Source organism: Excalfactoria chinensis, chromosome 5 (assembly GCF_039878825.1).
Source record: "Excalfactoria chinensis isolate bCotChi1 chromosome 5, bCotChi1.hap2, whole genome shotgun sequence".
NCBI classification, from domain to species: domain Eukaryota; kingdom Metazoa; phylum Chordata; class Aves; order Galliformes; family Phasianidae; genus Excalfactoria; species Excalfactoria chinensis.
Window position 1 is genome coordinate 22,799,389 of NC_092829.1, and position 24,561 is coordinate 22,823,949.

The 24,561-nt window shown below is 41.8% G+C and overlaps 2 protein-coding genes across 2 annotated transcripts; both read left to right on the forward strand.

Annotated features, from left to right (window-relative positions):
* The first annotated feature begins 73 nt into the window (after positions 1-73).
* EAPP (E2F associated phosphoprotein) lies at positions 74-5,928 on the forward strand. The gene is made up of 6 exons (XM_072338172.1): positions 74-207; positions 595-776; positions 2,068-2,166; positions 2,551-2,674; positions 3,577-3,696; positions 5,301-5,928. Exons 1-6 carry the CDS (start codon positions 134-136, stop codon positions 5,566-5,568), a joined length of 867 nt encoding a protein of 288 aa, XP_072194273.1. The 5' UTR covers positions 74-133; the 3' UTR covers positions 5,569-5,928.
* Positions 5,929-8,716: 2,788 nt separating this feature from the next.
* SPTSSA (serine palmitoyltransferase small subunit A) lies at positions 8,717-13,127 on the forward strand. Its single transcript, XM_072337808.1, has 2 exons — positions 8,717-9,029; positions 11,842-13,127. The coding sequence occupies exons 1-2, from the start codon at positions 8,927-8,929 to the stop codon at positions 11,943-11,945; spliced, it is 207 nt and encodes a 68-aa protein (XP_072193909.1). The 5' UTR covers positions 8,717-8,926; the 3' UTR covers positions 11,946-13,127.
* Positions 13,128-24,561: the final 11,434 nt, after the last annotated feature.

The window sequence follows — 24,561 nt, forward strand, 5'->3', positions numbered from 1 at the left end:
GGGCGGGGGGGGGGGGGAACGTGTCCTCTTCCGGGGGACGGGGTTGGGCCTGGACCATCCTGCTTCCGCCGGAAGTCGCTTGGAGCCCGGAAGTGCCGGGAGCTGGCCGGCAGTGAGGGGGCGGGGCGCCGCCATGAGCCGCCTGCAGGAGGAGGATGATCCGTACGTGGTGGAGGAGCCCAGCGACGAGGAACGAGCGCTCAGCAGGTGCCGGCCGGCTCCCGAGGCGGGCTGGGGGCCGCCGCTTCCCTCCGCTGCAGATTTTGTTCTGCCTCGTGCTGCCGGTCACGGAGGAGGCCGCTGAGGGTCTGAAGGGTCTGTCCGCTCCAAGTCACGGCGGCGATCCCTCGGAGCCCGGCTGTTTGCCTTTGTAATCCCCAGCACTACGAGCTGCCGAGTGCTGTGCGGAGCCCCCGGAGCCGTGCTGCTGGCGCCTAGCGGCAGGCTGCCCTCAGTCCGTTGCTCCTTTGCATTAAAACCAGTGGGTTTCACATAAGTACACGGATAAATGCTTCTCAGGTGGTGATTGTCCAGATTAGCTTGTGTAGCGAGCTGTTAATAATAATGAGGCGTGTGATGTTTCAATGTTTGTAGCTCTGAAGATGAGGTGGATGTGCTCTTACATGGCACTCCTGACCAGAAGCGGAAGCTGTTACGGGAGTGCCTGACTGGGGAGAGTGAATCTTCCAGCGATGATGAGTTCCAGAAGGAGATGGAGGCAGAGCTCAACACCACCGTGAGGAACATAGAAGGCAAATGGAAATCGCCAGAAATGGGTAAATCATTCTTAACACCTGCTTGCCTGTGTCCAATTAAGGAGCTGATGTGCCGAGGGGGGATTTGTGGTGGCAGTGGAGTGCTGTTTGAGACCTGTGGAAATACCTTAAAATGGCTCATCCGTCCTGCAGAAATGGGTACTTGGGTACCTTGAGAGCACTTGTTTCATCCATTCTAAGTTTGCTGCTTATGTTGTTTCTGAACCTCTTAATTTCCTGTTTCACTGTGATTTCTCGTTGAATAATTGGCCCTCTTTTTTCCCTGGTGTCTGTACTTATGTTTTAAGTAATTTTCACATATGTATTTGGAGGCCATTCAAGCAGTTTGCAGTCTCTTTGCCCAGTGGCTCAGGATGCTGTCAACATTTGGAGCACGTTCTTGCTGAAAGGAATTGGCATATGGTGGGTTACGATTACAAATCAGATGGAGAAAAGAGTAAAGAAAAATATTAATCCCTTAAGTGCTCATAACTAGAAGTTACACGAAGTAGTGAAACTGTGTAAAAGATTTATCCGTTCTGGACTTTGTATACTGTTTTGGGTGCTGTAGATTGCTCTGGTTTTTGAGGAACTTCTGTTCTTCTTGCCTAGTAAAAAACATCTGGTGAAGTGTTCTCCTGGAGTCTCTTTCCCTTGAGATATTCCAGTCCCGCTTGGACACCTACCTGTGTGAGCTGGTGTAAGGAGCCTGCTTTGGCAGGGGGGTTGGACTGGATGATCTCTAGAGGTCCCTTCCAACCCCTACAATTCTGTGATTCTGAATTTCCTGGTGCGATGATGTAGTTCTTGTTTTAATGTAGGAACTTTATTTTACATGCAGCAGGTTTAGTGTTTTTTTGTTAGTAGTCAAACTTGATCTTTAAGTTCTGTGTCTGCACTTACAGTACTATGTGCACCCAGTGCACTGTGGGAACTTTAGTGCAGACTGGCTGTGGCAGGTGTGATTGGTAATTGATCTGAGCCTTTTATGAACTTTTGTATGAAGTTCATACAGAATGCGTGAGATGTAGTGGTTGTTTTTATTTGTTTTTTTCTTCCTTAGATTTTATATTAATCAGTTAATGAAGCGTTTTGCCACACTTGTATTTCTTTTACCTGTAAATGAAATCACACAAGTAACATAGTTGATCGGGACATGGGAATAAACTGGGAGAGCTGCAACTTAACACACACAGATGTACCGGGGGGCTCTTGGGTAGGGCAGCTTGGAAATGATGGTTTGTACTGGGCTATATGCATGTTATCCTTTTGGTCAGATGCTCTTACCACTTTCCTCTTCAATTTAATACAGGTACTTCTTCAAGCACCGGGGAGGCTGGATCTGCCACCACTTCAAAATACTATGATGACATTTACTTTGATTCTGATTCAGAAGATGAAGACAAAACAGGTAAGGGAGGGAGAAGACAGCATCTTCAGAGTAGTGCTGTATCCAGTCTGGATCCAGTAGAATCCAGTAGTATCCAGAGGATCCAGTAGAATCCTCTCAGGGCATCAGAGGCAATTCCTGAAGAGGGCCTTCTGGGGGTAGATACCAGCCTATATCATCTCAGCAAAGTTCTTGCAACTTTGTGATGTATCCTAATGTATGTAAGGTGCTTTAATCCTTTGGGGTCGTCTATTCAGAGGAGAGAGAAGCTAGATTTTTATGAATTAATTTACATTTATTGCAGGTATTGAAAAAGAAAATTGGAAAGATTACTTTTTGATTAGTTGAGTAGAGAATCATTGTATGTCTGTCTGATGGAACCCGTGCTTGCCCAAATCTCTACAGTTATGCAAGATGTCCTGAAAAAAAGAAAACATCAGCAACGTCGGATTCTTACCAATGATGAGCTGCTGTATGACCCGGAAGAAGACAGACGAGACCAAGAGTGGGTAGACTCACAGAGGAGGAGGTAAGAGACTGTAAATAATTAATTGTAGGATGCTTACCATAAACTGAAAAATTCCAATGAACACGGTGAATATATAGAAAAACTCTATGCTGTTGTGTTCACTCAGTGCCTTAGAATTTACAGCACAGGGAATTTAAGAACTTGTAAAATTGCTGCATGTGTGTAATGGAAATAGACGCTTTAAAGTGACAAAATGCTAAAATGTGCAATTTCTCAAAATCAAAACTTCCTAGTTCACTAAGCTGGTTTTGCCTGTAGATCTTATCAAAATAACTATGATGTTGATGAAATACTTAAAATAGGAATGGCTCAAAGCTGCTTTACTTTAGGTTTCTTTGAAGGGTGACTAATGCTTGTTGCAGCAGAAGAGAGACATAAATCTGTTGAAAAGTACATCAACGTATGTTACTTACAGAGACTGTTCTTGAGATACTCGTCTTCTCCAGGAAAGTGATTGTTGGGCACAAATCCACATTGAACATATACATATGTGTGCCCCTGGTGGCGCAGTGGTATAAAGTGCTGCTTGCAGCACTGGAGGGCCCGGCTTTGAATCCCCCCTGTGGTGCAGGGGGTAGAAGTGCCGCTTCGCTACACAGAGGGCTCGAAACCTGGGAGTTGGACTCGATGATCTCTAAGGTCCCTTCCAACTCGCACGATACTATGATACTATGATGATATCTCTGGATGAAAATCCTCCATACAAACAAAATGGAAAAATTCATGTGTGTATTTTTATTCCCATAGTGCTTATGTTTAGGTAGTTTCAGTTACAGAAGAGTTGTTGTGAAAGAGACAGATATTTACCAATGTCTTTAATTTAAAAAATATGTGAAGGTTAAATTGATGGGCGAGGGTGTGTCATTTCACTTTTGTTATCCTCTATATCCTTCATTTGGTAGGTACCGTAATCAAAGAAGACTGCTGCAGCCGCAACAGACAAAGCCTTCATCAGTTCCAAACAGTGATGCTGTTTTGAATTGTCCTGCTTGCATGACGACTTTATGCCTGGACTGTCAGAGGTAACTGGTGAACAATAAGATGTCTTTCTGTAATGTCTCTTTTTCAGTCATTTGCAGTTTTAGCGTGTTCAACGATTTGATCAATTCTGTCTTACACAGTGGAACTTATAAAGGGAAGGTGGCTATATGTGAATCAGGTGTGTGGGTGAGTGCCGGTTTAAAAGAATGATGGTGATCAGTTTAACCTGCACCATGGAGATGAAGAACAAGGAAGAACTGCAGCATAGTGGATAAAGGAATGTGCTTTAAAAATGAGACTAAACTAGAAGTTCATTTTGGATGTTGTGGATGCCCCATCCCTGGAGGCATTCAGGGCCAGGCTGGATGTGGCTCTGGGCAGCATGGTCTAGTGGTTGGTGATCCTGCATATAGCAGGGGGGTTGAAACTACATGATCATAGAATGGTCCTTTTCAGCCCAGGCCATTCTATGATTCTATTATATGTATTTTTTTCTAATTACGTTGGCTTCATGGTTAGAGGAAGAGTTATTTCAGTGTAGTTATTGTTTTCACATTAAAGTGTCTTTTAGGAGAGGGTTAAGCAAAGTCGAGACAGTATATCGTTTCTTGGTTTGAGTACTAGCAGTTGTGTTTTTGAGTATAATTATGTTAAGTAGTACCTGGAAAGCATTTAGGTGTGAATTCATAGCATGTTTTGCTATTCTCCAGTGCTTCACTGCACAACAACCCTAATTACTACTGCTAATGTGGGCAGAAGAGGAGCCTTTGTATTTTGAATAAAGGAGAAAGAAATTCTATGAAGTGAGCAATAAACTACCTCTAATTTATTGAGTACTTTTGCTGATTGAAGGTGAAATTCCCCAGCAGCCTGAAGTTGTCTCAGTGCTGGCTGCTGTTTCCCACTCTTTCCTTAGCTGGTTCTGGCATTCCTTGACTCTGATCTATAGTTAAGTATTTCAGTTTGCTAAGCTGACAGAAAACTGTCCATTTTTATTGTCAGACTGGTCTTATGTGGGTTCAAAAAACTAACATAGCTCAGTATGCCATTAGACAAGCCTTGAAAGTCAAGATAGGTCTTCTGCAGCCAATGATGCTGGTTTAGGCTGCTCTGAAACTGCAGCTGTAGAGATGTGTTAATGCAGACCTGAAATGTGCTAATTACTCCAGCTGTGCAGTTGATACACAGATGACTGCTGAAAAACATACTTCATTATAGACAGGATTTTCAAAATGTGAAGTGTCTTTGTTTATTATACAGAGTTTCAGGCTTGAAATGTTTTAGGTTATAAATACCGGTATTTGAGTCACTTGCATTCACAACTTCAAGATCTTTGCCTACCAATCGTTAGCTCTGAACAGCCATGCACAATTTTGTAGTACCAACATGCACTCCAGGGGTGCTTAGTTCAGTGAGAACCAGTGTGCTTTTAAACATGTTCCTCAAAACCAAGATACACGACTTCAATTGTGATGTTTTGTAGTTGGGCCTGTTGTTCTGTTTCTAAAACTACATATTCATATGGCTTGCAGCCATTTGGCATGGCACTTCCTATCTTTAATCCAATTTCCAGAGATGCTAACTTATTTTGTGGAAGCAGAGTTTTACCAGTGGTATGACTTGCATTTTCTCCTCTTCTCCCTAGACACGAATCTTACAAAACACAATACAGGGCAATGTTTGTGATGAACTGCTTTGTTAACAAAGAGGAAATCCTGAAATACAGAAAGAAGGTAAAGAAAAGAAACAAGAAGAGGAAGCACAGTGAAGAAACTACTACTCCTTTACAGTCAAATCAAGAGGAGGAGGAAGTGTATCATCCAGTATTATGTACAGAATGTTCAACTGAAGTGGCAGTGATGGATAAAGATGAAGTTTTTCACTTCTTCAATGTTCTAGCCAGTCACAGCTAATATGCAGAAGTGGAAATAAAAGTGCTGTGTTTAAGATTATGTGAAAAGTATCAGAAGTGCAGGCACATCAGTCTTTTTAAAATATATTCTTTTAAATGTGCATTTCTATCAGAGGGCTTTATAGTGGTTGGACTTCTGACACTATTGCTGTATTCCTTTTTTATGAAGGGAGTACTGTTAACTGCTTGCATTTGAGAGCGATATTCTTTTACGCTGTCAGGTGGTCGCGTTGTTGAGGATTTAACGTTTTGTAAATACAGTGTAAGATCTGTGTATTATGATCATTCCCTGTGTATGTACTGTCCAGTACCTCAATGTGTATTACAACTACTGCTTAGAATAAATATTGTATCAACTGGTTCCCCCTGGCTGCATTGGTCATTTCTATGGAACTGTTAAACTTGGTATGTCCCTTTGAATACTAAAGCTGCAGGCCAGAGTCTGCTGCTGGTTTGTTCACCAAAACTTGAGGATTTACACCGTGTGGAAGATAAATAGCCAGGCTCTTATATTAGTACTAATATCAATCTTCACCTTTTTCTTTACAGTTTTCAAGGAAATCGTTTGTTATTGATGACGGAAGAAATGGGAGCCATCAATATTTTCGTCTTACTGAAAGACAGAGCATGCATTCTTGTAAGATTTGGGCTAAGTGCAGACTGATTGTAAATCCTTCTACTCTTTGAAAGCTGTAGAGGTTGGCTGTTAGAAAGTTGCAACTTTCATCTGTATGTTTTTTGTTTGTTTGTTTGTTTTTTTCCTGATAATTCCAGAAATGTAGCTGTGCAAACCTTAGGACAGATCTGAGCTTGAAAGAAGAGTAAATATTGTAATTGGTCTTTATGGTATCCAGAAGAATGCTGACTTCCATGTTGGTGTGTTGAACATGAATATCCTGAAATTACAGCTTGTTTCTCAGGGAGCAGCTCAGAATACATGTGCATTTTTACCTTAATGCCATGACTTCCTTTACATCAGTGGAAACTTTACTGCTTGATGAAGCCCTGAACTGTTGAGGTAGCTACTGAACGCTTTGTTGGTCAGGTTGGTGTACCTTTCTCTGCACATCAAACCTACAAGTGAAATTGAGTTCTATTTGTTTTGAAAATGGGATCTGCTTAAGACAAGATCTCTCTATCATTTTTACTACCTATGGTCTGACTGGCACATTGTCAGAAATGATGCCATCTAAAGTGGATAGACTATTACTACATGCTTTAAGCCTGGAGGCATATAGGGAAAATTTTGAAAGTGAGAACTATTCCTTCTTCGTAACACTGTGGAGGAGCAGATGTAATGGAGGCTGTACTCTGCTGTAGGGCATACTGGCCTCAGTGCAAACTGTCTTCACAGTCCAAGTGACGCATGAAAGCTATTTAGCGTCAGGGTAAGATCGTTGCACTGAGCTGCTGAAAACAGGAGAATGAGAATGTTGTTCAGGGGCTCAAAAGTCAGTGCAGGGGGTAGCAGGAGGAGCAATTGTTGATGGCGATCCTCAAGCAGGAGTAGGATGAAGATGGTGAAGGATGGGACACTCGCTATACAGAGGAATAGTGTCCATTTTTTTAAGGGGCTAACTAGCAAAAGTTGCCTTCTGAGTATGAACCAAATTGAAAAGGTGTGTAAGGACCTGGACAAACAGCTGGTGGATGTGGCAGGAAATTGTGAAGCTGGCATGCTTTTCCACATTACCTTTCTTCTTATCTCATGTGCTTGCTGCTGCTTCTTGCTCGCCTGAATTGCAGTCCCTCTTCTCATGGAGCATGGGAGCAGGAGAGACTGGGAAATGTTTGCTCTATATCGATACTGCTCTTGCAGCTGTGAAAGAGTGCAGTGCTTTAGATGTGCTAAAAACCCCACGTGTCCTTGGACTTCATGTGTTTATTTAGAAAAGTAGTTTTCATCATGGCTGCAGATCTTTCAAGCAGTGTCAGCAACACAAGACTCCTCCTGGGTCAGTTACAACAAGCAACAGCTGTCTTGGGTAGGGGCAACAGCTGCTGTAGCCAGCTATGTGGGGGTATTTAATCGTACGAATACGCTCATTTCTTCTTGTGCTGAAATAAGTTGATCTAGATGAATTATGTCTGAATGTATTCTGGCTGCATTAAAACCCGTATCAGATCTTTCCACATAAATTACGACAGTATTTGGTTGTCTCTGCCAGCTAGTTTTCTTTTGCACAGTTATCTCCTGGTGCTGTACGTGCAATTCACAGCTCTGTAAATAATTAATATGAGTACCCTGCTGTGACTGTATTTCCTTGCTTTCCACTGTGCTAATAGCACTGGTTAAATTAGGTGTGGGGCAGCTGCAAGACTAGAACTGCACTAGAACTGACATAACCTAGAGCTGTTTTACTGAGCAGAATGATGGCAGAGGGCTGACAGCAGTTTCTCACCTGTGGTGCACACCTGGCATGTGCACGAGGCCTTTCCTGGTAGCCTGTCTCCAGCTCACAGGGGTTGGTTGTACCTTGTACTTAATTGCGATGCTTGATTTCCCCACGCGTTGCTTTTCACTGGGTTTGTGTTCTAACTACTGTATTTGATACTCAGTTGTCCACGTAAGCTGCCAATGGCCTTTATAATTGTGTGGTCCCAGACCAATCTCTTGGCCTCAGATAAGGAAAAAATAGCAGTTACAAGTTTCTAACACTGAAGTGTGTGGCCCCAAACACCTCTCAGAAGTGCAAAGTTAGCAACCGTCATGGTAAAAAGTTGATCTTTTTGCCTCTTCTGCTGTTCCTGTGGGACTGATCTAGTCAGTCCAAGTTGGCAGACTGTACATTCTCATTTACCCGAGCAGTAGTTTTGGGTGGGCTTTGCCCTGAATACTAAAGGTACTGAAGCCTTCTGCAGAACCCTTTAACACATCTGATGAATCATGTTGAGCACAATCTTCAGATGCTCTCTAATACCCAGTACGTCCATTTAAATGAAACAGGATGGGAGAAGATTGGGTGCAGCAACCTTCCAGATATGACTCAGATCTGCTCACATGGTGACGGACAGTCGTGTGATGTGATGTGATCTAACCAAGTTCAGGCTTGTACATAACAGCTGATTTATTCTGTGGGAGAAAAATCAACGCGTTCTGCTATGGGGACTTGAGAGCGTCCGCACCCCCCTTCGCCCGCTCCGGGGCGCTGCCGACCCGACCGGCGCCCCGCCCGCCTCGCAGCGCCTCCATTTCGGGAGGCCGCAGCCCGGGGCCGGGCCTCGCGCGGTGGGGCCAGTCGGCAGCGACGGCGGGGGAAGGCGGGTCCCGGGCAGCCACCGCCCCCGTCTCCGCTCGGCCTGGGCCCGGCGCAGGCGGCTCGGGGCCGGCGGCGGGTGGGGAGAGCGCGGTGTGCGCCATGGCGCTGGGTTCGGCCTGGAAGCAGATGTCGTGGCTGTACTACCAGTACCTGCTGGTCACCGCACTCTACATGCTGGAGCCCTGGGAGCGCACCGTCTTCAGTATCCTTCTGCCGGCGGCGCGTGGCCTGCCGGGCGGGGAGCTCTGGGGCCGGGTGGGCTACGGACGGTGACCTGGGGCCGTACCGAGGGCGGCGGGGCACTGCGAGCCGTGCGCGGGGAGCTGGCGGGGCTGCAGCCGGCACGGGCGGAGTGCGGCCGGAGTCAGGGAAGAGCCGTAGTGCCGGCGTGTGCCTTCTGTCACGGGCATCTGGCCGATCCCACCGCCTCTGCCCGGGGCCGGGTTTACATCCTGGCATGCTTTCTTCTCAGCCTTTCTTTTATTGTTATTATTATTTTCCTTCTTTTTCTTTTCTCTCCCGTAGAATTCCGGTAGTTTTTTTTTTCCCCCTGACTCTTCAACTGGAGCCCCAAGGTTTCTGCTCAGCACAACTCTTTAGTTAATTCTGTTTTGTCGTCTAGTGGAAAGTAAATGTGTGTGCTGGGGAGCTTTGGTCTGGGCTGCGCTGTGCCACACGGTGTTTGTTAGGAGAGCATTTAATCCTTGAGCTGGTGAATTTGTTTGGCTCTTCTGGAGTGGAAGAACTGGATAGGTGCTAATGTGGAGGCTTCTGTATGCAGACTACTTATAGGTGAGCTTCCTCAACCAGCTCTGTCAGACTGGCACTGCGGTCTCCTAAGGGCTATTATTTATCACAGGTGGTGCTCTTTGCGAGCGTGGCTGTTTTGATCTTGAGTTAAAATGATGTCTCATGAATGACTCTGAGCCGTCTCCAGTTAATGCTGAGAGGCACAGAGACAAACCAACCAAAACATTAGCACTGCTTACACCCATCAAGAAGGGTCTAACTGTGAAAAGCTGCTTTTCCTGGTTAGTTGTAAAGGAACTCATTATATAAGAGTGGTTTCCCAGGTTACAGCTGGTTACAGGTTGCAGAGAGTTTTCTTGTGTAAGCTTGGTTAAAGTGGAGTCACTATTATTTTTTGGCTTTCTGATTCTTACAGATGCACTGTGCGCAGTTATTGAGGCAGTGGTTCTTAGTTTCAGAGTACTGTGTTTCTGATTAGAACACCCAGATCTGTTTGTGCTGTGTCTGTATCACTGAAAACACTCCATTTTTGCTTTCATTACAATTAGATTAGTTATAAACATATATATATATATTTCCTTTCATATTAACTGAACAGCTTCTTAACTTGGACAAGGCATTTAAGTAGTTGACAGTTGTGTGTGCATGTTTACTTCCTTTTTAAAGTGCTTGTTTTGCAGTGAAGTGATTGTTGCTCCACTTAAAATAGTGTGCTAAGTGTCCCAATATATTGTTTGCAGCATCAGATGAGCAGAACTGTCCCTGTCCTCAGAGGGGATGCTGTCACTGCTGGTGGGCCAAGTCTGCCATGCACAGTGCAAGGACCGCACAGGCACATGGCCTTGGAGCTGGCAGTCCAGAGACTTGCTGGGTGCATTTCCAGCTTATTGTGTTTGAGAAGTGCAGGGAGCGCTGATACTGGAATGTAGATCTATGCGTTGACCTTCATTTTAGCGTCTTGCATTGTGCAATCTTCTGGGAATAAAAATACACCCAGAAGCTGGCATGCTCTAATAAGCACCACATATACCTCTTGGGGAAGTCAGTTACAGAGCCTTTGTTGCACGCATGCTCTGGTTACTTTTCTCAAAGTTACGCACAGCTCCTCTGATTTCACCTGTGGAAACTTGAGTACTGCTATCGGTGTTATCGTGCTTGTTAATCTTCAGAGCTATATATAGTGTTTCTGAATCTCTGCAGGTTACTGCTGAGAGTATAACTCTTGAATTTCTAAAGTCTTAAACTTTGAGTGGCCTAATCCTTGAGTAGTCTGATGCTGTAGTTTCTGTACATAAAGCCTTGAGAATCCCAGAGTATGACAAAGGTCTAGTTGTATGTTTACACTGTAAGCCATCTGACTTCTCTGAGTTTCTGGTTTTCATTTGGAGTTCAGCTGAATGAAGGGATCATCTTAACATTGCTTAGCAGGTGGCTTCATGTGAGATTTGTTTTGCAGCTCTGCCATAGTAAAATACCATCAAGCATATATTTATTTACACACAGATTTATTCCAAGTCATGCTGATCCTATGAGACATAGGGACTGAAATGTCTGGAAAGGTGTGTGCCACAATGTCACCCAAATTTTTCATTACCCTTGCAGCCTTTTTTTTTCCTAAGTACTGTCAACACTTTAATGGAGCTCCTTGTCTGTGATAAAAGGTCTGAGCTGATAGAGCAGCAAACCAAATAATGTAGTGACTTAAAGCCTAGAGAACACTGGTTTCCTGACTTTAGGTTTGCAGTACAACTTTCACGCCAAATGTTTAGTGAATGATACATTAAATGTATTATGTCATTCTGTTCTGGTAAGTTGATATCAACATTTAATGCTTTCTGCCTAATAGTGAGTAGGCTGTGCACAAATAACAGCTCTTACTCAGTACAGGTGCTCATATAATCCTTCTGTTTTTGCCTCTCTTTTTTTTTCCTGATGGTTGACTTTTCTGCCTGACTGATTGTGCTGGCTACTGCAGGTATTGCTTAAGAGCTTGGAGGATGTATGTGTAATTCATATATCCCCAGTGCCCATTTTCAGTCCCTTTTCCCTTCCCACGCTTCAGTCTGTACTGTTGTGTCTGTGACAAGGCAGTGGATATCTTGCAAAGCGTCCTGCTGTAATTCAGCTTATCACCCCTACCTGTGTTCAGTTTTTCAGTGTTCTGTTGCATCTTCCTACGAGATAGGAACAATGATAGTGCTGTGCTTATATGACTTGTAATGTACTTCTGGTTTCAAATGCTTTCTTCCTTACCTGTTGTTCAGATTCAATGCTAGTTTCCATTGTTGGAATGGCACTGTACACGGGCTATGTGTTCATGCCTCAGCACATCATGGCGATATTGCACTACTTTGAAATTGTGCAGTGATGAAGAGTGTATGTTCAAGAAGTTATCATGCTCTGAAATCTGGTCAACAAAGAAGAACGAACCTCTTAGTTTTAACAAGACTTCTACCGCTGTCCAAAAAGGAAAGACACAATGATGATTCTGAAGACTAGGAAACGAGATGTGTAGAGCAGGGGCATGAGATGTCCCCTATGTTGTGTTAATTCCTTTTGATTTTACAAGATATGCCCTTGTATAGTAGTTTTGTCTACCTTAACATTGTGATTGTACTTTGATATCAGTATTTTCTTAACTTTGTGACAGTTTCGATATTGCACTGTGAAAGCTTTTCTTAATTGTAATTTTGAGTAAATCTTAATTGCCTTCTATTTTTAATCAGAAAATCGTCTAATTAAATGGGGCTTAAAGCTTTTGCTATTGTATGGTATGTATTTGCCTGGGTATTTCTATCAATGCATTTTTGTAAGAAAATACATCTAGATTCATATTAGAGACATGGATATATTCGTTTAACACTATTTACACAGATTAGTTTGTACGACTGAACTCAGGTGTACCGTTTTCTTGTCCAAACTTTGTTCAACAGTATATTTGTGCGTATCATCTGAATTTGGAATTTGCAGTTATTTTGAGTTTCTGCGCTCCGTGTGTTGGAGGAGAGTGAGAGAGAGAGAGCACTGTAGCAATGGAGGCTGCATTCTTTATGCCTGAAGAAGTGCTGTGGTTGTGGTCTTTTCACAGTGGGAACAGAAGCACTTTGCTGACATAGGCCCACATAAAGCTTTGGGATAGTACTTTAAATCAACACTTTTTCTAACAACCAATTAAATTGTACTTTTACATAGTGCTTTGTTATGTTCTGTTGGTGATGGTTTTCTGCTGATTTTCACTCAACAGTGTAACAGCCTATGTTTTAAAGGGGTTTTCTATCGCCGCTAGCGTTCCAAATGCGTTCTCTCTACAAATGACCAAAAGGGTTTTAAATGGACTCGAGTTACAACTACAGCAATAAGTAGCTGAAAACTTGACTGAAGTCCTGTCTTTTTTCTTTTTTCTTTTTTCTTTTTTTTCTTTTATTATTTTTTTTTTTAAATAGGGATTTCTTTCAGTTTTGTATACTGAAATGTAAGATGGTGACAACCTGACTTTCTTAAGTTTTTTCTTTTTGCTTGTTTGTTTAAAAAATAAAACTTTAAAAGCAGAGCTTTGCTGCAAAACTTTCTTTGAGCAGTTAGTGTGTTTCTGAATGTTGCTTGCTTTTCTCAGACCTGTAAAAAAATGGAGACTAGTACTTGACCAAAGAGTTGTGATTTAATGGCCCGGTAATAACATGTACTGTTACATCTTTTATGCCACTTCTTTTAATGAGGAATTTAATAACAAGGAATTTTACCTAAGTTGTACAACTAAACTGTTCTATAAATACACTTTTAGGTTTATACGGCTAATGCATACAGATGGAACAAAAAAAACCAACCTTTTTTCGTTTAAGTACTTTACGCATCTCTGATGGAAACTCTATCTTGGAGCTATAAATGGTGGACCTTCTTAGGTGAACCATAGCTTTACGGCCATTGGTAGAGGTCTCTCAGTAAATCAGTGCCTTGTCTAGGGTGGAATTTCTTGTGAAGATTACTTAAGCTTTTAATTGCCATCTTTCACTTATCCCATGCCTGCATGAGAGGCCCAAGCAGCAGTGTTACTGATCTGATAAATATAATCCCGCCTTTCCATATTTAATGTCAGCGGAGCAAACATAGGCAGTTTTATTTTTAAAGTGCACGCACGCAGGTGCATAAGTATTTTAAAAATGGAGGCAATGATTAGTTAATGTTCTCTTTTTGAAGGAGTGTATTGTAAATTCATGCTGCCCGTGGGTTAAACCGGTACTGTGATGTTTCTTTGTGAACTACCATTGTGTTTCAGGCACATTACTGCTGAGAGAGGGTTTTAGTTGTATGGGGGAAGATGAGGCAAGAAAACAAACAAACAAATAAATAGCTCTGTGCTGTAGCATTTTAGAGGTTAAAAATGATTTTTAATTGTGAAAGGTTTTATAAAAGGGCTTTGGTGTACTGACTTTTATTAGCCATCTGCTTTTTGTTGAGAAAAATGGCTGCCATCACCTTTAAACATTTACATTATGTTAGACAGGGCTCCAGTGATATCATATTTGGATTCGATTTGCTAATTTGAGGAGTCTTTTTTTTTAGCAGTGTTTTTTAAATTGTAAATCAAGAATTTCTTAGAAGCTTTGGACTGTTCATTTTGTCTCCAGATGCTTTGTTAAAGATGAAATTATTCCATTAACAAAATACTTTGTGTTTCTAGAGGTGTTTCGATAAGGAAGTATCTGCAGGGTGATTTTTGTAAAGGTGATCTAGTGAAGGAATGGATTAAGTACAATAATTATGAAGCAAAATGAGCATTTCTTCTTTTTAAGTAAAAATGCTGGTAGGAATTTAATTCTTCATTAAATTTGAATGATAAATGAATCCTAAGGCTATGAAGTTGTTTCCCCACTGCAGTCTGCTTTAATGTCATGTTGATTGGGGAATCAATTCCTTCATGTTTCATACTTTGAGCTTCCTCTTTGCAAGCTGAGGCACCTTAAATTCTATCTGGAGGAAGCAGGTCAATTATACTTTTGTTTAAAAACAAATGCTGTTAACCAAGCCATCAGTATTTTATATACAGGTAGAAAAAATAATCATGGGAAGTATCTAAGGGGTGTGTGTGGAAATCTGAGCCCTTGAAGTAGCTTTATGTAAGTCTTTTAACAATGATAGTTCCTGGGATTTAGCTGGAGTCACTCAAAATGTGTTTAGAAATGTGTTAACTCTTACAGCGCAGCTGATAACGCCACTCCATCAGACAGCCCCTACCGAAGGCTGGCATCCTGCCTATGGTGGTACATGCTGTGCCTGGGGCTCAGCTGCCCTCCTGCGGGCCTGCTCAAGAGTTAGCTACACACAGACCTGGCTGGTGCAATGTCTGGGTGCTGCAGGGATTGTCATTAAAAACACATGGTAGGAGTTGCTGTAGCTATTAGAGGAAACTTAGGCATGAAATCTAGCTGGAAACTGTTCTGGGACCTGTGTGTGCATGCATATGTATGTGCATGCATGTCCCAAATCAGCCAGTTTTATAAAAACATGCACCCTCCTCATTAGATGGTTCCTTCTTTCTATTTCTTCCTCAAAGATACTTTTCTGAGGTGGGATCAGGCTAAGGCTAGCCAGACTTAGTTGTTATGTGTCTGGTGGCTGTGGTAACTTTGTTTCTTCAGGGTTATTGTGTAACACTTAATTTGCAGATAGGTTGTGGTGTGGGGTTTTTTTGTTTGTTTTTTGTTTTTTGGTGGTTTTTAACTACCTTGTGAAGGAAAACACTCAAGAATCCTTGAGCAAGACTTTATCACTGAAATTTAGAGGGGAAAAAAAGTCATTTGTGTATTCATTTAAACATTAAAAAAGTGGGTGTGAGAAGACTATAGTGCTATAGTAAGCTTAGAATCACAGAATAGCCTGGGTTGGAAGGGGCCCATAGGGATCACTGAGTCCAACTCCTGGTTCCATGCAGCACTACTCAAACCCACTAGCTGAGAGCGGTGTCCAAATGCTCCTTGATTTCCAGCAGCTTGGGGCCATGTCCACTGCCCTGGGCAGCCTGTTCCATGTGCTCCTCCCTCTGGTAAAGGACCTTTTCCTAACTTCCAGCCTTACCCTTCCCTGACACAGCTCCATGCCGTTCCCTCAGGTCCTGTTGATGTAACCAGAGAGCAGAACTCAGCTCTGCCCTCCGCTCCCTGTGAGGAGCTGCAGCCATGAGGCTTCCTGTCAGCTCTTCTGCTCTGGGCTGAACAAACCCAAACCTGCACAAAATGCTTGACGCGAGGCTACACCATGCAGAGCAGAGTGGGACAGCCCTTTCCCTCACCCAGTGCCCTTGCTGGCCCTATTTCACCTGGTGGTACAGCTGGCTTTGGGCTGCCTGGGCATGCTGCTGGCTCAGATTCAGCTTGCTGTCAGCCAGAGCTCCCTAATCTGTTTCCTCATGGTGCTCTCCAATGTCTCTCTCCCAGATTGTACATAGTTCTGGGGCTGCCTCATGCCAGGTGCAGAATCTACCCAGATGAATCTGAGTTGAATCTTAATTGTGGGCATAGTATTACTGCAGATTGGTGCAATTAGTTTGATAGGATGTGCTATACTGTTTCACTTGGGTGCAGTAGAGAAGCATGTGTTATTAACCCTGAACAGGGGATACCTGCTACTGGATAACAAAAAAAAGAATGTATTGAAAGTAACAAGCACAGCATGAAGAGATTTGACCATGTGGTATTACTGGACTGTGAGAAAAGTTCTGAGGAGAAAAAATGCATCCAAACCAGCACATTCTGAGACTGGGACACCGATAAAGCTCTTTAGAGTCAGAAGTTCCTTTCATCAGGTAATTTGCCCATGTTTTCTACAACTGCTGTTGTGGGACAGCAATTTCTTCCACTCTTGCCCATCCTAGCACCAGGGTTGTTTGTTTTTTCTTTCTGTCATTAAAGCCAAACTTTTTCTTGGCAGTATTTTTGCAATGACAGTAGGTGTATCTCAAATGTTACGAGGACTTACAATAAAGTAGAATGGCTAATTGCATTGTACAATAGCTTGTCACTAAATGCTTAACAGGAGGTAAAATGCTATGAGGCAATTTTGGCTGGAATCCAAGCTGTCCTGAGGTGGCGCTGCTGGTGAAACTCTTAGCTGTGCTTTGTGAATTCTGTGAGCCTATAGACTTCAGAGAGCTGTGCTTGTTCAAAGGGGGAGTACTTGTATTTAAAACAAACAGAGGTATTTACACCTTATAATAAACTGTATTTTTGAAAGAGGCCTTTCAAATATCCGGGACTCTGTTTTATATGTACAACAGTTCTTTACATTCTGTTGTTGCTCATTTAGTACTATGTGACTCCAAATACCTGTAGGTCTTTGGCATTTTGAAGTCTGTTAATGGCTTTTAATTTAAAGCCATTCTACTTTCCTTTGCAGAGAGGGTCGTCTGTTAATTGCATTCTTTATTCGGAAGGAATTTTTAAATGTGTTACAGTGATTCTAATCTAAACTTGTCTCATGATGTGAAATCAAAGGGAAGGTACATATGGTGGAACTGATATCAAAGGAAAGAGGCTGAAAATGGAAATTTTGTTTGCCCTCGGACGAGTGTAAGGATGAATCGAGGGATGAAAATTATCTTAAAAGATTTTTTTTGTTTCTGTGGAGCTTCAACTCTTGCAGAATGGGTGTTTCTAGTATTTTGACCAATGTTAGAGTTATTTCTCTCAGCATAAAGCATAACCTTGTTTTCAGATGGCTGTGTTGAAATTTGACACAATCCATTGCTGATCCTCGTGTTAAACCCCAAAATTTACCATATGAGGACGTGGATTTTTCTCATAAATATGACAGTTACTGAATTAGGATCTTTAAGCTGCAGAAGCATTGGTTTGAGGTAGCATTTTGGAGTGAAGGCCCAGTGTATTGCACTCTACTGTATTTAATCATACTCATCAGATATTTTCCAAACTCAGAATTGAATTAGTGGATGACTGAATGAAAATACTGGCCGTTAATCTTGTAAAATAAAATAATAATAAAAATAAAATAATGATAATAATAATAATAAAATAATAATGATAATAATAAAAACTCCTTATCTGCACCTCCTCTGTATTTGTAGAGTATTCCAATAGGCTAGACATAAAAGTAGCTCTCAGCTCAAACTGACAGGACATAAGATGCACAGTCTATCTGTCTTAGACCACAGAAGAAGGGGCCATACTTTGATGATCTGCTGAATTCCTGGTATCTACTCAAATGGAATGGTAGTCTCCACTGAAAGATTAATGTCTACATTCAGAAGGGAGGCAGTGTCTGTGGAAGTGAGGCTTTCCATTTCCGAATGTGGCTGTAGGGTATGCGTGCCATATGATGTTACCTTGTGCTGAGATCCAGAAGTACCCTGCAGGAGGGCTTGTGCAGCACTGCATTTCCTTGGAAAAAAAACTGTATGAAGTCATCTTTATGCTGAAAAGGAGGGAAGTGTGTGAGAGAAATCCTGATCAAGCTGAAGCACACAGAGATGCTGGCTCTCCTCTCTGCACAGTGCAGCATTGCCTATAAGCATCTGCATGGCATATTGGTTTTCAGTACTGCTTCTGCTAAATATGATGTGCACATGTGCTCACAGTCATTCTGTCTTGTATCTCTGGGAAATCATAAGGCTTGCTCAGATGGATGGCTGGGCATAGTTCAAGGGTTTCATTCCTTGTTCTTTTGGCTGGTAACTGCCATCTGGGGAGCAAATGCTATACCGGTTGTTGGTCTGTAAGTTGATTGATGATGGCAGTATTCCTTTTAAAGCCAACATCTATGCCTCCCATGGTTATATCAGTTTGTGAATGTCTTTACCTCCTGCAAGAAGCAGTTCAGTTGGGAAAACCTATTTTGTCTGATATTTCAGCAACATCTGAACTCTTTATTCAGCTACTGATAAACCCTCTGAATTGTGCATGAGACTGGTTTATACCACTGTGTACTTTCTCAGGTAATTTCAGGCCTATATTTGGACAGCAGACCTCAGATGGACATATTGCAAGACTTAAGATCACAGGCCTATTTCTGCATGGGAAGAAAGCATATACAGAGGATATACAGGTGACCCAGAAAGTGCCTAGCCTTGCGTTAATGAGGTTACAGAGGCTGACCACATATAATGGTATGTGTTTATGCCTACTCACAAACAGGAAAGGGCTGGTGGCAGTTGGGGTTGCAGATGATGGCAGGAGCTTGAGTGTCCAGAGATAAATCAATATTAGATCCAGAAGAAAGGTGAGAGAGAAAGTAGCAAAATAACTTCCGAGTTTGGGCATATGGAAAGCAGAATTCAGTTTGTTTAGGGAGCTGCTAGGCAGAATCACCTGAGAAGCTGAGGATATATTGTATGTATTCATTCATTTATGTCAACTAAGTTAACTCATAGGGTGACAGATTGAAAATACAGTGAAAGTGCTGAGATAGCAGTGTTGATATGATCCCAAGGTGATCTTTACATTTTATTTCTCACAATGATGTTGTAAGTCAATAAAAAGTTATGGTTAGGAAGACCAATAAAAACAGAATAGAAAGCACTATTATCTGAGCTTGAAATGAGAAAAAAGGTCAGGAGAAGCAATGACTGCATTATCTTACAGTCTGTTTTCTGTAGAAACTGAACAGCCCATCAGTTGAGCAGAATTTCTTTCCTTCTCAATTAGCTGTTTGCTGAATTGGTGTCTTATGGTCTTGACTTTGATTTTGTTGATGATGGTTCAAAATCAGTGTGACTTTTTTTCCTCAGAATGCGTGTGCTGGGGTTCCTGGGTTATCTGCTGGGCTCAAAAGTTGATTCATACTTGTCTACAGACAGACTTTGGTAGATACTCAGTGTCATTGTTATGAATGATTCTGCTATTAAGAAAACAGAATGTCTCATGTCCTTTTTCAGTGAAGTATTGGTTCCAGAAGAGAATGGAAAGAAGAATCTGTTTTCTACTAATTCAATTTGAAGCTGTTCCCTGTGGAACTTGAAAATAGCTTACTTATGAGAGCTGATTGTTCTCATGAAAGGCCTGAAAGAGCAAACAGAAGAAAGAGAGCCTGTTATTGCAGACATTTTCTTTCCTTGTCATTATTAAGGAATTTCTGTTGATGTTCTTTTTGGAATTCTTGAGAGTAATTACTAAAATTGAATACTTTGTTGTCTCAGAGTCCGGAATTTTCATCAACAAAAAAACCCACATCATAAAAAACTTTTATTTTTTTAAGTGTAAAAACACTTCGGTCAGAGATCAAACCTATTATCTTTTTTTTGTTTGTTTTGTTTTTGTCCTTTTGCCATAGGCAAAAGGAGCAGGAGGGTGCTTCTGCTGCTGCTGGAGACAAATTATTTAGCAGATAAGATCATGCTTACACCTGGTCTTTTTATTTAGAAGATAGAGTAAAAATTGGCAGAATATATTAGCTGCATTAAGTAACGGTGTCCTACTACTTCTTGCGTGTGTAATACAAAAATGACTTGTTTCTTTATTCAAAATGGAGCTTTTCTTCCTGAGAGCTTTCCACTAGAACTTTTCCTTCAGGATTTGTTGAAGAAGTAGTGCCTTTGCTGAGGACACCTGCAAAAAAGAAAAAAACAAACAAACAAACAAAAAAACCACCAAATAGTTATGACTACACACAAATATATAAATGTATATAACAAGTGATGTACTGGTAATTGCTCACCACTCCCTGACCAATGCCCAGCCAGCTGCCCAAGCAGAGGAGGAGAGCGAGATGAACTCCCACCCCCTTCAAAAGTCTTTCTGCATGATGTCACATGGTATGGAATATTCCTTTGGCCAGTTTAAATCAGCTGTCCTAATTTTGTTCCCTCCCAGCTCCTTGGGCCCTTTGCTGTGAATGGCCTTGGCTCTATACAACACTGCTTAGTGGCAATTGTAAACATCAGTGTGTTATCAACATTGTTTTTCTCCTAGAACCAAAACATAGCATCCATCATACAAAACACTCTGAAGAAAACAATTCTGTCTCAGCTGAAAGTAAGACAGTCTCAATGCCAATAGCATAGCAACAACATAGCTGTGAGTCGAGGACAAAGTCTTTGCCTTGAGTTAGCACTCTTAATCCTTTACTGCTAAATGACCTAGCTCTGTTCGATTTGTGCACAGATTAAGTAAGGTACTAGCAGTAGTAGCTATCCCTGTAGATATCCCTGCTACTTCATAGCAAGCATATCTCTGACAAACTGCCTTGGCAGCTTCTCACAGATTAGACTGCACTTTAGGGTACATTCAGGGAGCTGGGTGGAAAAAGCCCTCTGCATTCTCTGAGAGATGTTCCAGTAGGACTTGCTTCCAAGTAGCCCTTGTTTCCATTAGCTTTGTTTAATTCCTCTCAAAGCCATAGGAAACCCCATCCTGTACTGAATCAGCTTGGGATTTCATTGTATAACCCACCTGGTGCTCCTCCAGATGCGACCCTACTTTCTGCTGACTCTGTTCTTGTAGTTACATAATTGGCACTGTGGAACACAACCAAAAAGTGAAGGGTTCAACTGTAGCATGCCCTAGAAACGTAGGGAGCAAAGTTTTGAGTGCTTAACATTCTCTGCAGGTCTGTTCCCACTAATTTACCGAGGAACCTGGAAACACCTGAGGAACCAGGGGGTAACCAGGAGTAATTGAGAAGGAAAATATTAACTCTTCCAGGTTTGATAAAAACAACATTTTAAGCTGAGTATTCAAAACTTTCCTCCAAGGAACAAGGGCATTTCTAAAGGATGGAATAAATATTTGATAATTTATGTCTGTCTTTCCAGTGGGCTTCTTGGCTTTCATTAGCCTCTAGAAATCCAATTATTTCTTTAAAAAATGCATTTTCCTAATGTTAGTTTTGAAAATTTAGTTTCTATTGCCAAAAGATAAGACCTTTTACCATACTCAGCTATACAGCTAGTATAGTGTTTAACTGGAGTCTCCAGTGCCTCATTTTAGGTCCAAACAGATGTTAATTAGAGACATTATGCTCTTTACTGCTCCTAGATTTTTCATGCATTGCAGCTGGATTTTGTTTATATTACAACCCAGTGCCAAGCAAGGCACACCCAGCTTAGTCTCTACAAATAATCAAAATCTTTAATAAACAAAATGAGGTTAAACCCATTCTTTATTTAAGGGGAAAAAGAAAGAAGTCCTTTCAGTCTTGAAAGCCTGCAGTTTTTATTTTCTTCTAATTATTTCACAACATTTTGGAGACATAATCCATGTTTTTGTGAAGCTGAAGGTTGACAAGACTGCTCTTTTCCATTATCCTTCCACTTGTGATCTATGAGTGTCCCTCTTTCCCCTCTTTGCTCACTCTTTCCCCTTTCAGTTCCCTCCCATACTAATAGATCTGTGCTCTTCCTGGTGATGCTGAAAATCTATTTTCTGGTATAGCTCATTTTTCTAAACCTTTGGTTGGATTTACTTCTCCTTTTTTTAAGGAAGGTTTCTGAGGCAAGTACATCAGTATTTTAGCTTATGGATAATATTCCTTCTATATTCCAGTTTCATTTCAACATACCCTTTAGAATAACAACTTTTTCTCCTTTCCCTGTGTGCTTACCCAGCTCCCTTTTAGCTTTCTCAGTATCATCTGAGGATGTTGAGAAATGGTGATCTCAACACACTTGTGTTGTATTTATTTGGTGAGGATGTTTCCATACTACAGCTGTAGATACTTTGGCCTGCAATGAAATGTAGGGTGCTAGTTGTAGACTATCTTGTCGCTCAGCTGGTGTGCAAAGCAGACTTCAGCATGTTGGCCTACCTTGATCTACTGTGATGTTACTCCTGATTACTTACTACCTACTCCAGTCCATGGATTTTGGATGATGAACGAGGTTTCTCCTCAATATCAGAGAAGGCCTGGACAATTGGGTTGCTGATTCTTGTTGCTGAAAATATTTGGTATGAGGAGAGAGCAAATATCTACTCTTGTAGCTTTGTACAAGCCCATATGAATCTACTTCATGGCCTCTACAGCTGCAGTCTAGCCCCCGTGCAGTCCCAGGAGGTGGTGGAGACAAAGGAGGACACTACCTGCAGAGCAGCTGAGAGCAGCTTGGATTTTTTGAGAGCAGCCAGTTGGAGGAAGGTGCAGCTGTGATCAGTTTTTAATGGAGAAGCTGGACAGAGCTTACAAGGGAGGATCCCTCAGCTTTTTGTCAGGCTACATACCCTGACATTGACAATCCAGTAATTTCAACAACATGTGCTTCTGTGTTGATGTGCAGATGTGGGTTGGTTGGTTGTGCACCTGGACCACAGCGCACCACTGCAGTCACAGCTGTAACTGGCCAAATCCAGCACAAGTCAGGTTTGTGTCTAGCTACCATGCTCCAATTACATGGTGGCTTCATGTCTACTTTGGGAGGTGTTTTATCTCACTGTTCCATCTTCAGCATTCCAGCTACTCTCAGGCAACCCACACACTTATCTGCACAGGGATCATCAGCATGTGATGTAGTGCAAAGAGTGGATTGCATCTAAGCTGGCCAGAGCCCATGATTTTAGATGCTCACTAGCTTCTGAGCTCAGCACAGTGGGACAGTTAGCTCAGTAATCGTGAACTTCATAGTTTGACCTAAAGCTGATATTTTCTGGAGGCAGACAGACAATATGTGCAAGCTCAGGTCTTGTAAGCATAATAATATATATGAGGTTTCAGGAAAGGCAAGTGTATAAAATAGAATGTCACAATCAATAACCAATTAAGCTTGTAATGTAACAATGAACATACTGTTGCAAATATTTGCTGAATTCTGCCACTGTAAGATTATTTTTCTTGTACTAGAATACCAGCTTTTACCAGGCTGGCATGAATGAAACAGCGTTGTCTGAGAAAAGAGGACTATGCTTTCCTAGGTGAGACTTTGGATGTTGGTTTGTACCTCTTCAAGGAGACCCTCCATGTCTTTCAGATAGTGGAAAAATAAGTATGATTTTTTGGGAAACTCTTGGAGTGCTCCCTAACAATTTTTTACTCTGATAAGGTCATTACTATTCGTAGTAATCCCCATTCCCAGATTTTACTTGGAGTGCAGGTGATCAAAAGGGAGACAGTAGCCCACAGTCTGTAAATGTGATTTATTTCACGTGACTCTGGAGAATAAAATACATACTTCTTAGGGTAAGAGGCTGACCTCAGGCTTCCAACAGTTCTTGCTCTTTCTTATACATATGAAATGTCTCATTTCTGATCGAGTTGCTAATTCAGTCAACTGAAATAATGAAACAAGACAGATGGGTCTAAATGACAGCAAACTGTTAAAATCTGGTGATCACTGAGATCTCACACAGAAAAGGGAGGCTTAATTCCAGTGTTTCAAGGCTAGCATTGTTGTGCTTCTGTCTTGATTGCACTCCTAAGGATTCAAATTACGGTCCATCTATGGGACTTTGTGACTTGATTAGTAACAGGCTGAATGAATTTCCATACTTGGAGTTGCTGTACCTATGAAAGTGAGCCTCTTCCTCCCCAAAATAGTTTCCTACACACATCATTCCTGTACGAAATCAGTGAATGTGAAAATAGCAGTGGGGTCCTAAGGCAGCTGAACAGTAAATGCAGTTATGACTGAACTCCTCTTTGCTAATGTTCTGCCTAATATGGCATTTTTTGAAGACAGCCCCCGTGATAAAACTCCAGGAGGCACGAAAAATTATATCTCAGAAATACATGAGAAGCAGCTTGCTACTTGCTCACCAGTAGGTTTGTCTAGGCCACAGAGCTTATCATTTCTCCAGAGTATCAACACATTGCAGCAAAGAAATGAGAATAATGTTTCCCAAGATATACTGGGAACAGAAGAGCAAGGCCTTAAGTGAACACCTCTCCAACAGTAGGTCAGCTGCATGTGCTCAGTCATATGAGAGGTAAAAGAGCTCTTCTACATATTGATACAGGCTATTTTTTCTTCTTTTTCTTCTTCTTCTTCTTTTTTCTCATTACAGCAAAACTGAATGCTTTTGGGGATAGCAGAATTGGTGCTGGGCAGTTGC

Excerpts from the sequence above, each read along its gene's own strand:
- SPTSSA (XM_072337808.1), top strand. The coding sequence starts at position 8,927 with ATGGCGCTGGGTTCGGCCTGGAAGCAGATGTCGTGGCTGTACTACCAG. Across the intron at positions 9,030-11,841 it reads CTGGGAGCGCACCGTCTTCA|ATTCAATGCTAGTTTCCATT; the intron begins GTATCCTTCTGC and ends CCTGTTGTTCAG.
- EAPP (XM_072338172.1), top strand. The coding sequence starts at position 134 with ATGAGCCGCCTGCAGGAGGAGGATGATCCGTACGTGGTGGAGGAGCCC. Across the intron at positions 208-594 it reads GAGGAACGAGCGCTCAGCAG|CTCTGAAGATGAGGTGGATG; the intron begins GTGCCGGCCGGC and ends CAATGTTTGTAG. Across the intron at positions 3,697-5,300 it reads TTATGCCTGGACTGTCAGAG|ACACGAATCTTACAAAACAC; the intron begins GTAACTGGTGAA and ends TCTTCTCCCTAG.